Genomic DNA, 10,741 nt, shown 5'->3' with positions numbered 1-10,741 from the left:
CCCAGGGAGGTTTGGAGTCCCCATCCCTGGAGGTGTCCAAGGAAGGCCCGGAGGTGGCACTCAGAGCTCTGGGCTGGTGCCAAGGTGGGAGGATTGGTCAAAGGCTGGATGTGACAATCTCCAAGGTCTTTTCCAGCCTTGATTCCCTGCTTCAGTGTGACATCCAGAGGCTTTCCTCATCCTGAATGCACTGCTGAGACTTCAGAGCTGCTGGCCTTGGGGAGCTGGAGGAGCCTCCCCCGCAGCTCCCAGTCCAATGGTGTGGCTTGGGAGCCCCACCAGTAACTGAGGGAATTCCTCCCTCGCAGGTGGGGAATGCCAAAAGCTGTCACCTGTGCCAGAGCCGTGGGCATGCAGGGGAAAACCAGCCGCTCACAAAGCTGCATTCAAATCATTTTAATGCACTTTATCAAAGAGGCTACAACAGTGTTTGAAACAAGTGCATCACCACCACACAACTGGCTCACAGAAACGGCCACAGCAGCCACTCCCCAGCCCTGCTGTGACCAGTGACACACAGAAATGGAAAACTACAGTCACATTCACAGAGATGGAAGGACAACTCATCCTCTTCTTCCTGTACTGTCACATCCAGCCTCCATCCTGGAAGAATTTATGCACATTCTTACGGGTTTAGTCTTGTATAGTCCAATTAACACTCTGCAAAATAACTCAGTTTTGGTTTACCAGCCACGTTAACAAAAAGAGACTGATTATACCCAAAATAAGCATCTTCCTCACTGAAATTAAAAAGAAAGTGTTGCATTTCTTTTTCTATAAGAAAAGAAAACGAACAGCTGGTTTGGGGGATGTGCTGTTCCTTAAACTCCCAGAGTTCACATGCTCCCCAGGGCTGGCCTGGAACCCACCTCTCCTGCTTCTCCAGGTGACTCCACCTGCAGTTCCCAGGGGAGCTCTGGCCCCAGCCTCCTGCCTGTTTGAGCAAATAATCTCCTGTTCACTCAGCCAAGAACTGGAGGCGCAGGTGGGTCACACATCCCTGGCACTGCTCCCCCGGCACCTCGCCGAGCCTCGCTGGGTTTGTGAATCTCATTGAACGCTTGCACCCGGTTGAAAAACATTTATTCACTGGAATATTTCTCTTCCAGAGCTAGTCCTGACAAAACCAAGAGGGTTATTTGTGTGCAGAGCAATGCACGGGTCTGCAAAGCAGCGAGGTCCAGCAGTAGGTTTAAATCTATGGGCACACACACAGAAGGTATCAAACACCAACACATGCAGAAATAGTGCTTTTAAAAAACAACGAGCTGCCTACTGTTTGCAGGGCTACAGAGCAGGGCTGAGTACACCAAACCTCTATGATTTCACTCTAGAACAGGTGTGTTCTGCTCAGTGCATGCATTCAGCAAGGTTGAGTGTCTGTGTGTTTGTTGTAGTGTTTCACCCGCACGGGAGAGGTGGAAAAGATTCTTCACTGTATTTAAAAACAAAAAACAAAAAAATAAATAAATAAAGTGCTTGAAAAATGCAAAGGAGGTTTTAGGTAAATAGAACAGAAGTAATGACTGTGCCTGATAATAGGCAGGTAAATAATCCATCCTGAAGCTGACATCAAATAATGATTTGCCTGGAGTTAAGCTGTGCCCAGGCACTGCTGGGTTGGGCACATGTCCTAGGCAGGACAGAAAGGGCAGAACCCTGAAGAAGAACTTTCATGCTGAACCCTGGGCACGTAATTCACACCCCTGGAAGTGGAAATTTTGTTTTTAACAAAATTCAGGTGCTTGCTGGGCTGAGTTTCTCAGTGTGATCTTGCCTTGAGCAAGTCAGGATTCAGCAGAAACTTAAACCTGAAAGCAGCAGCCTCTGTGCCCAAGCAGGGCCATGCTTCTCCCTCCTAAAACCCTTCAGTTCATCGAAACAACCCCAGACACAACTTTTAAAATACATGCACCAAACCTACAATCCAACCTGAACTAGAAGTTAAACCCTTCCAAGCTACTGCATGCATTAAAACTTGAGTGCAAAGCAAACTCCAGTGGCCTCTCTCCTTCTGTAACCCACCTCTGGAGTGGGTCTGTGCTGCGTAGGAGTTTCCTCATGTCCCTTAGGACATCGTGAGTATTTACAGGAGTTTCTTCCTTGCTTTCCTGGGCCTGTCCCTCCCTTTCTGGTTGTTCCCTGGGGGATCTGTTCCTGAAGCTGGGCCAGGGATCTGCATGAAAAGAGTCAGCTCCCCTGACTCCAGAACTCCTGTTATTTCCATGATCCCACACTGTGGGGTCAGAGAGCGCCCTTTGCTTTGCATGAAACTCCAGCACACCTTTCCTACCAGGTGTTTGGAAGGCTCTGATTAAATCCTGAACACCATTCTCTCCCTATTCCCACAATAAACCACTCCATTCCTGGGCTGGAAGAGACCAAAGGGAGACAGAGCAAACAGAACAAGTAATGGCCAGGTGGGTTTAGAGATGAACTTCCTAAAACCACAGCCTCGATGGGAATGGATCTGTGCTCGCCTCTGTCCCACCAGCATTCCCAGAGCTCTGGAAAAGCACCAGGACTGGCCAGTAAGGGTGGCTGGGGATGGTGCCCAAGTGCCAGCGGGTGTTTCTCAGGGCACACGAGCCACTTAACAGCAACACATGGCCCAGCACGGCCCCTGCCAAGATGCTGGGCAGCAACAGGCTTGGGAGCTCCCCAGCGAGACTGGGTTTGTTGTACACACTCAGTGACATGCAGAATGTGAGTCTATAAACAGCAAACTCAAATAGAAACAATCAAACTTCAGCCTTCCCGGCCTCTCCTGGAAACGCTGCTTCCTCCGCAGGGCTGTGAGAGGATGGTGCACACCCACCTCCCCCAGCTCGATGCTTCCTCTCCCCGTGTGGGTTCCTATGGGAAATTACATAATAGCACAAAACTTGGACTGCCCCGTGTCCCTGGAGACATCCAGCTTGTTTTTGTCCCGCACCAGGATGGCTTCGTTGCCGTACTGCGAGTACCACATGCTCCTGCTGCGGCTCAGGTAGGTGTTGGGGGGAGCTGACTCCAGTTTCTGCTGCTGCTGCTGCCAGATGAGCAGGGAGGTGTCCCTGTACCTCAGCCGGGCATAGCCCTCGGACAAGGCTTTCTCGGGCAGGGGCACCCTCCCGTTCATCACCGTGTCACTCATCTGCCCGAGGAGAGCTCCACAAACAGGAGCTCCTTCCCAACAGCTCCAAAATGAACCCCGCTGGCTGGGTCCAGGTCGATGGCTGCTGCTTGGAGCTCAAGGCAGAACATCCCAGGGGATGGCTCTTGGGATCCACGAGCTGCTGGCACCGCTCAGGAGAGGGAGCAAGGCCCCAAAATAACAGCAGGCAGCCTGGCCTTGCTTAAAAACCACACCAGGACTTCTGAGAGCTTATCCAGCGGTGACACCGCAGCGTGTTTCATGCTGGGAAGGGCCCACACGTGCTGTTTGTTGACAGTCCATGAAGCATCTCCAGAGGTTCGAGCGGCGGCGGCTCTGCAGCCAGGCAGGACAGGCTGAGCGGGTCGGGATGAGCCCTATTCCCTGCAGAACGGATCCCGAAGCCGCGGGGAGGTCAGAGCCCAGAGGTCAGCGGTGCCCAGGCCCGTGCATGGCCTCTCCCCCGCTGATGGCCGGGAGCCCGGCACGTCACGTGCTCAGGGATGCAGGAGAAGATGCTGCTCGGCCCTGCCGTGGTACCCGAGCTGGGGGGCCCCCGGCACCTCCCGACGGCACCTGCGGGACACAGCGGGGTCACCCCACGGGCTGGCAGCGGGGGTCCCCGCCCTGCCAGCCCCCCTTTCCGTGCCTCCCCTCCCGCCCGTCCCCAGAGCCCTTCCAGCGGCACCGCGCCCCGTCCGCGGCCCCCGCGGCTGTCCCGCACCCCCCGGCCCTGCGCGCCCCGCTCGGGGGTCCCACACCGCCCTCCCCACGCCGCCCCCCGAGGGTCCCCCGCGCCCCCCGCCCGCTGCCCAGGCCCCACCGTGCTGCGCTGCCCGGCCCGGCCCGGCCCCGGCGCCGCTGGGCTCGGCGGAGCGGCCGCGGAGGCTCCGCCCGCCGTGATGCGCTCGGGAGGAGCCACAGCCGGGGCGGGGGCACCGGGGGAGGGCGGCAGCGGCGGGGCCGAGGGGATGGGACACGGCGGGGGGGGGAGCTCGAGTGGGTGCGTGGGTCCGGGTATGGCAGTGGGGCTCCCCGAGTGGGTGCGTGGATATGGGGCACGGTACTGGGCTCCCCACTTCGGATGCGCAGGTCTGGGCTATGGCAGTGGGGTCGCCCCGAGTGGGGTGAGTGGGTCCGGGTATGGCAGTGGGGCTCCTCAAGGTGGATTTATGGGTCCGGACTATGGCGGTGAAGCCCCCCCAGTGGGTAGGAGGGTCCCACGGGTGTCCCCCAGCACTGGATATGCGGAGTGTTTTAAAGGAGCCCATACCGGGAGCCCGTACTGGGAGCACTGGGGCTGAACTGGGGGAGTGCCCCCAAGTGCTGTCCTTGGGAGAGGGTCTGTCCTTGCTGCCAGAGGTGCTGGCGGGGTCCCAGCCCTGGGATTTACAGCCCACTCTCCTTTTTGGTGGGCGACTGTGGGGCAGCCGTGTGTGATGGGGGGGTGCAGGGACCCTTTGTGCCCCTTCGGGCTCCCCAGTGACCGCCCATCCATGGGGTGAGGACAGGCAGGGGACACCCCTGTGTGCTGCCAGCCTCATGCCACCGTCACCGTGCTCTGCGTGGGACAGGAGCGTGACCGAGCAGCCCCTCCTTGACCTCCGCTCGCCATCTCTGTCTGCCCCGGCGCCTCTCCTTATCCCGCCTGTCCTCCGGCCAGCACAGTACGAAATATGTTTTGAAGAGAGCTGCAGGGCTTATTCTTTTCCTGATGATGCTAAATTTAAGCTCTCAATCTTCTTATCTCCTGTGAAGGCAGCGCCATCTAATCTCCCGCGAAGGACCCGATGCACTTATCCGAGCAGAGCTGCCCCAGGCGCTGCTCCCGTTGTTCCGCTCGGCCCTCACGGACACAAACAAGAGGCTGTGGTTTACTTCGTCAGAGGGAAGGCATGCCGCAATTCCCTGTTCCCATGAGATTTAGGCCAAACACAAAGAAGAGGGAAGCAAAAAAAAAAAAAAAAAAAAAAAAGGAAAAAAAAAAAGAGGAATGACCACACTATTAAAATGTTTATTGTCAGAAATATCCTGACTCTGCTGCTTAATCTGCTTCCTGCTAGTGCAGAGAAGCCAGCCCTGACCCAGTCATGGAACAAAGTGCAAAATCCTTCAATGGACAAGATTTAGGGTTTTTTTAAGGTTGTCTTGGTATTCTCTGTAAAATTACTGGCTCTGTTATCACCAAACTAACAGAAGCTGGGAAGGGGGTGGGTGCACTGCCGAGGTGGGGCAAGGAGAAGGGTTGGAACCTGCCGAGCTCCAACTGCTCTGACCCCTCCACTCGACCCTTCGCTGTGAGTCCCTGAGTTACCTGCCAACAGGACCCTTCCCAAATAAACCATGGAGGCAGCAGCAGTGGAATGGATCAGGTGAAATCCAGGTGCTACTCAGTCAATGGTTTGTTCCTCTCCTCCTTCCTCCGAGGAAATCTCTGCTTTGCTGTCCCTGAGCTGCCTCGGGCCGTTCCCTTTGCTGTGCCATGGCTGCAGTGAGGGGCTGGGCGCTTTTCCCCTTGCCCAGCTCCTGGGGCTGTGAACGCTGTGTCTGTCTGATTTTGATGGGAAACCGGTTGGGATGGAGCCCGGTGGAGGATCATTAATTAGTGAGAGTGTCCCAGCAGCTCAGTGATGGCATTGGGAGCTGTTAACTGGTGGTTGCTGGTATTCACCACAGCTGGGGCATCCCAAAATGAGGCCGTTCCACAGAGAAACGCCCAGGGAAGTGCCTGGGGTCAGAGTCCTTTTCCAGTGGAGTTGCACTCTCAGGCTAAACAAAGAGCACCCGTGGCTGAACGCTCCCGTTGCTCCAGCACAAGAGGAGAATCCAGTTCATCCCTTCTGCCTTGCACTGAGCTGTGCCAGGTTAATTTTCCTGCTCCTTCCCATGGTGACAGGCAGTCACCTCCGTGGGCAGCTCCGGGAGGTGGCTCCTGCGGGAAGGGCAGGGACACGAGCTGTGCTGGCAGCACTGCAGGGCCCTGAGCAGGAGGACAATTGCAGGGAGTGTGGCAGGGTGCAGGTGGAGCAGGTGTGTGATGAGCCAGACAGAGGATTCTTGTCTGTAGCCTGTAGCTGAACACTTTGGTGGCCCTGTGATTTCCCCCTCGCTGATAATCGAGCAGCGGGTTTGCCGAGCTGGGGCTCGCGCGGCTTTCCTAAAATAGTTGGTGAAAGGAGATCACAAAATCCAAGGGTGTGCTGCAAATGGCACGTAGGCTGTGTGACAGCTGCCGTGCCAGCAGCCGGGCCGGCTCCTGCCCTGGGGACCCTGGCTCCGGCTGGAGACGCGTCTCCGTCCCCTGGCAGCCAGCACGGCTCCGGGACAGGCTGGTGCACGCTTGGACTAATCCAGAAGGTGGCAATGGCAATCCACAGACACTGGCTGGCTGGGAAAAGAGGATTTCCTGGCGGTGCGGCTCTGCTGTTTAAGGGATATTTTCAGAGGGGCTGCACCGTGGCCGCTTCTGTGCACGCGGAGGGTCAGCTCTTCTCCCAGGAGTGACACCAAGCATTGCAGAAAATGCACATTACTGGGAAACGTGGCCACGTCCCAGGTATGTTTGGGTTGATGTGTAAGGTATGGTGTCCTCACACGTTAGTGCATTTCATTTTCTTCCTTCTCAACCTTCCTTCATTCTCTCTTTCCCTCCTCCCCTCCTTCCACTAGTTTTCCCTATCCCACGCTGGACTGGGATGTCCCCAGCCTGCTCTGTTACCTTCCCAAACTGCCACCACTTCACCAGCCAGGTCCCCCTCACACCCCCTCTGCATTGGGACCCGCTGCCTGCCAGGCTCCTCGTCTGTACACACTGAGACATTTGGGGCTGAAAAAGCGCAATGTTCCCTCTGGCAGCATCTTCTCGGTGCATGCAGCCACCTCTCGGGCTTCTCTCCTGCAAGGAACTCAAACAAAAGCGCACGGAGCAAAGTCTGCGAGCGGAGAGAAGCTCCACGCTGGCTCCCCAGCAGAGGGTGGTGTCAGCCCCTGCCCTGCCCGGCTGTCATTCCCGGTCATTCCCTGGCTGGCTGTCATTCCCTGGGTGCCCGTCATTCCCTGGCTGCCATTCCCAGCAGTGCCAAGAGGCAGGAGAGGGGAGCACCAGCTCCAGCATAAAATCCAACCTCTTTAATGTATTCAAGGTCCCTTTTAGCTTTAGGTCCATCCTGAAAACGGCATCTGGGTCCTCTCCACACCCCTCCATCCTCTTGCAGGACAGTTTGTACAATCTGGAGCTCACAGCTCACCAGCATGTGCTGGAGTCCAGCTCTTCCCGAGCCTGGCTGCACAGGTTTTGGTTGTTTTGATTTTTCCTGCTCTCAGAAATACCTCTGCCATCAGCCCTTTGGGTTGCTGCAGAGGTAGGCGAGGAGCGTACTTGCTCCAACACCTCCCACGCAGAGCCTGGCTCTGCAGCTGCAGGGATTGTTCCCAAGTGTCCAGGGGCCAAGAACGCTTTTTATTACTCAGTAAAAAAGCCAGGCTGTGGCTCGCAGCTTTAATTATGCGCATATAATAAACTCCTCTGTTGTCGTCTACCTACAGACCTGACCTCACACGGCAGGCTGGTACTAAGTCAACCAAAATTATCCCTGGCACGACTCCACCACCTTCAGTAGCCTCGTGATTCCTGCCTATGGGTGCTGTTGGAGGGCAGAAACGCTTCGTGAAGAACTGAAAGATCGAGAAAATCATTCTGAGAAAGCACCTCCTCGGGGTATGGGGAGTGTGGGCTGAGATCTGGATACACCCGGGGCAGGGCGTAGCTCTGATGGTGAGACAGGAGCGTGTGGATGCTGCTCCCTCTTGGATCGCACTGCTCGTACCCTGCCCTGGCCCAGGGGCACAGCCGGGCTGAGCTGTGGACAGCCAGCACCTCGGCATGAAAGCATCTCTTCTTTAAAAAAAAAAACCCAAACTTCCTTGGAGTATTAAACAATTATTTTCTGTTCTTCGGAGAGATCCTCCTTCCTAGATTGAAAATGAAGGCTCATGGCTGTAGAGTTGCTCCTTCTCCTTTATCTCCGCTCGGCTCCATTTGGAAGAGATTAGTGTTGCATTTGTTTGACATCCAGGTTAATAGCTTCCCTTCGTCCCAGTCCCGGCTTCCGGTTTTGGCTATCTGGAAAGGCGGGCTGGAAATTAATCGGCAAACTCTGGGGAGAGGATCTCGGAAGAAAACTCAGAACAGATTTGAAGAGAGGCTGTTCTAAGCCGCGCTGATTTGGATGGAAGCCACCGGTGAAAATAAGAGATTTTTCAAGAGTTTGCTGCCAAGGAGTTAATGCGTGAGAGTTGAGGTTTTTAATAAATACACTGGTAATTAATTATAGGAGTTGTCCTCCCGTTTGAAAGTCAAGGAACGCGATCGCTTGTTTGGGTTAAACATCTCCCCTGCAGTATTTGCAACCCAAACACGGGATGACGAGTGGCAGCGAGCGGTCAGACAAAGCGGGGTCTGTGTGTGGGGGGAGGCGGAGGAGCCCCGGCCCCGCTCCTGCCGCTGCCCGCAGGGCTGGGGCCGGGGGCAGCGGGGCCAGGGGGAGCCCCGGGGCGGGGGGACCCCACAAAGTGCGGTGGAAGCTCTTCCAGCGGAGACAGCGAAGCAGCACCGGGGCTCCGGACGGCTTTACCAGAACAGGGAAAGGAGCGGCAGCGGCGGGAGGGAGGGATACCACAAGGGAGGGGGGGAAAGGAAGAAAAGAAAAGAAAAAAAAAAAAAAAAAAAAAGAAAAGAAAAGGAGGAAAAATAAAAATGGGGAGGGGGAAAGGAAAAATACAGAGGGCGGGGGAAAAAGCGGGCTCCGAGCCAAGGCGTCGCAAAGCGCCCCCCGCCCCCGCTCGCAGCCCGGGCTCCCGCAGACAAAGGGGCGGCGGGGCGGACCGGGGGCGGGCCGGGGGCTGCTCCCGCTGCCCGGGGCGGGGAGAAAACTCGCACCCACGGCAGCTCCCCGGCTCGGCCGCGCAGGTGGGGTCCCTCGGCGGCGCACGTTCCCGCGGGGTAGGGCGACGGAGTTGCGCAGGGGTAGCCCCGCCGTGCCCGGTGACCGCCTGTCCGTCCGTCCGTCCGCCGCTTTGTTCCCGGAGGATGCGGCGCGCCTAACCCCGGCCGAGGCGGTGGGGCCGCAGCGGGGGCAGGGGCAGCCCTCCGCCGGAAAACTCCGCGCCGCCCTCCTTCCTCCTCCTCCTCCTCTTCCTCCTCCTCCTCCTGCTCGGAGCCCCGGCGCGGAGCGATGCTCTCGGGGGCGGCGGGCGGCGATGGAGCGGGGCGGTAGCGCGGAGCCGCCGAGCAGAGCGGCCCCTCGGGCAGCTGCCCGCGGCCCCTGAGCGCCGGCAGGAGGAGGAGGAGGAAGAGGAAGGCCGGGCGAGCGAGCAGAGCGCGGCCATGGAGGAGTGGCGGCAGTGCGGCCGCTGGCTCATCGACTGCAAAGTTTTGCCCCCGAACCACCGGGTGGTCTGGCCATCGGCGGTGGTCTTCGACCTGGCGCAGGCGCTGCGGGACGGGGTGCTGCTGTGCCAGCTGCTCCACAACCTCTCCCCCGGCTCCATCGACCTCAAGGACATCAACTTCAGGCCGCAGATGTCCCAGGTAGGAGGGCAGCGAGGGATGGAGGGGTGGCTGCGTGGGGACCCCCAGGAGCACGCCCGTGCCTGGATGCGGCTGTTGCTCTCGCAAAACTTGGTGCGATGAGGGGATGGGATGAGTGGGAGACGCTCTGTTTCAGCCCCCCCGGATGCCCGGCAGCCCCTCCCAGGCTTGATCCCCCGGTTTCTCGCCGGTCCAGCGCCGGGGGAGCCGCGGCCGCACGGGAAAAGCTCCTGGGAGGGGAGAGAACACCCCAGGAAGGAGCGAAACATCCCCCTTGTGTTTACAGCCATGGCGAAACAAAAGCAGATCACAGGGCTGAGAGCAGGAGATGGGATTGTTCGGGGGTTTTATGGAGGCGCTGGTTCGTCTGAGATGTGCGGGAGGAGCGGGCGCCGGGACAAAACTTTGGCTGGGAAGACTCAAAGCAAAATAAATGAATAAATTTATGAAAACACCCGAACTCTGGTGCTCTGCGAGCCTGCCCCAAGCCCGGCTGGGCAGGGAGCGAGGCCATGCCGTGCCCGAGCCCTGGTGCTGCATCCCCGCAGCTGCTCCGGGGCGGGGGGTGATGGGGGGCTCGGCTCAGGGACCCCAATTGCATCCCGGCCCCTCTGCCCCGTCCTGTGCCCTGCTCTCATCGTGGCTTTCCCCTTTGGGTACTTTAAAAGGGCTCCATCCTTGGAAGTGTTTCCAGTTTCTGGTTGGTTTGGTGGAAGGAGGCTTAGACAAACGGAAAAAAAAAAAAAAAAAAAAAAAAAGAAGTAAGATCAGCTCAGGTTGTTTTGGGTCTAAATGCGCTGCTGATGTTTTTGCAAGCTGAGCTGCAAGGTATTTGCATGGGAATCGGGAAGTGAAATCGATTAGAAACAAGCTAAATGGGGTTTGTGCCCTGCCCGCCGGCAGCCCCTGTGTTGACAAGCTCGCTTTAGAGCGTGGGCTTTTATTTTTGAACAACAACAGGTTCTAGCGGTGGAACTGAAGGGAAACTTTTCTCTGTTTAACTTCGCTGAAGCCTT

At 57.3% G+C, this 10,741-nt stretch overlaps 2 protein-coding genes across 4 annotated transcripts in view; one reads left to right on the top strand and one right to left on the bottom strand.

The window, feature by feature from the left end:
• Positions 1-381: 381 nt before the first annotated feature.
• On the bottom strand, positions 382-4,028 carry BRD3OS (BRD3 opposite strand). Of its 2 annotated transcripts, none has more exons than XM_069031915.1 (2): positions 3,960-4,028; positions 382-3,712 (listed from the first exon to the last, which is right to left on the bottom strand). In XM_069031915.1, exon 2 carries the CDS (start codon positions 3,134-3,136, stop codon positions 2,867-2,869), a length of 270 nt encoding a protein of 89 aa, XP_068888016.1. In that variant the 5' UTR covers positions 3,137-3,712; positions 3,960-4,028; the 3' UTR covers positions 382-2,866. The 2 variants fall into 2 exon arrangements, with proteins under 2 accessions (XP_068888016.1, XP_068888018.1); XM_069031917.1 differs by having other exon boundaries at positions 382-3,520; positions 3,960-4,012.
• A 5,040-nt stretch (positions 4,029-9,068) lies between these two features.
• VAV2 (vav guanine nucleotide exchange factor 2) overlaps positions 9,069-10,741 on the top strand; it is a 124,317-nt gene continuing 122,644 nt past the window's right edge. The window contains exon 1 of one of the 2 annotated variants that reach the window (XM_069031897.1): positions 9,069-9,725. In XM_069031897.1, coding sequence (XP_068887998.1) covers positions 9,522-9,725 — 204 coding nt within the window. In that variant the 5' untranslated portion in view covers positions 9,069-9,521. The remainder of the gene's footprint in view (positions 9,726-10,741) is intronic. The other variant, XM_069031896.1, reaches the window with a different exon arrangement.

This window comes from Aphelocoma coerulescens, chromosome 17 (genome assembly GCF_041296385.1).
Source record: "Aphelocoma coerulescens isolate FSJ_1873_10779 chromosome 17, UR_Acoe_1.0, whole genome shotgun sequence".
Classification (NCBI taxonomy): domain Eukaryota; kingdom Metazoa; phylum Chordata; class Aves; order Passeriformes; family Corvidae; genus Aphelocoma; species Aphelocoma coerulescens.
Note: the sequence above shows the minus strand (reverse complement) of the source record. Positions and strands in the feature narration are given on the sequence as shown.

Bases quoted from the DNA above. Each gene is read 5' to 3' on its own strand.
- BRD3OS (XM_069031915.1), bottom strand. From the start codon at position 3,136: ATGAGTGACACGGTGATGAACGGGAGGGTGCCCCTGCCCGAGAAAGCC.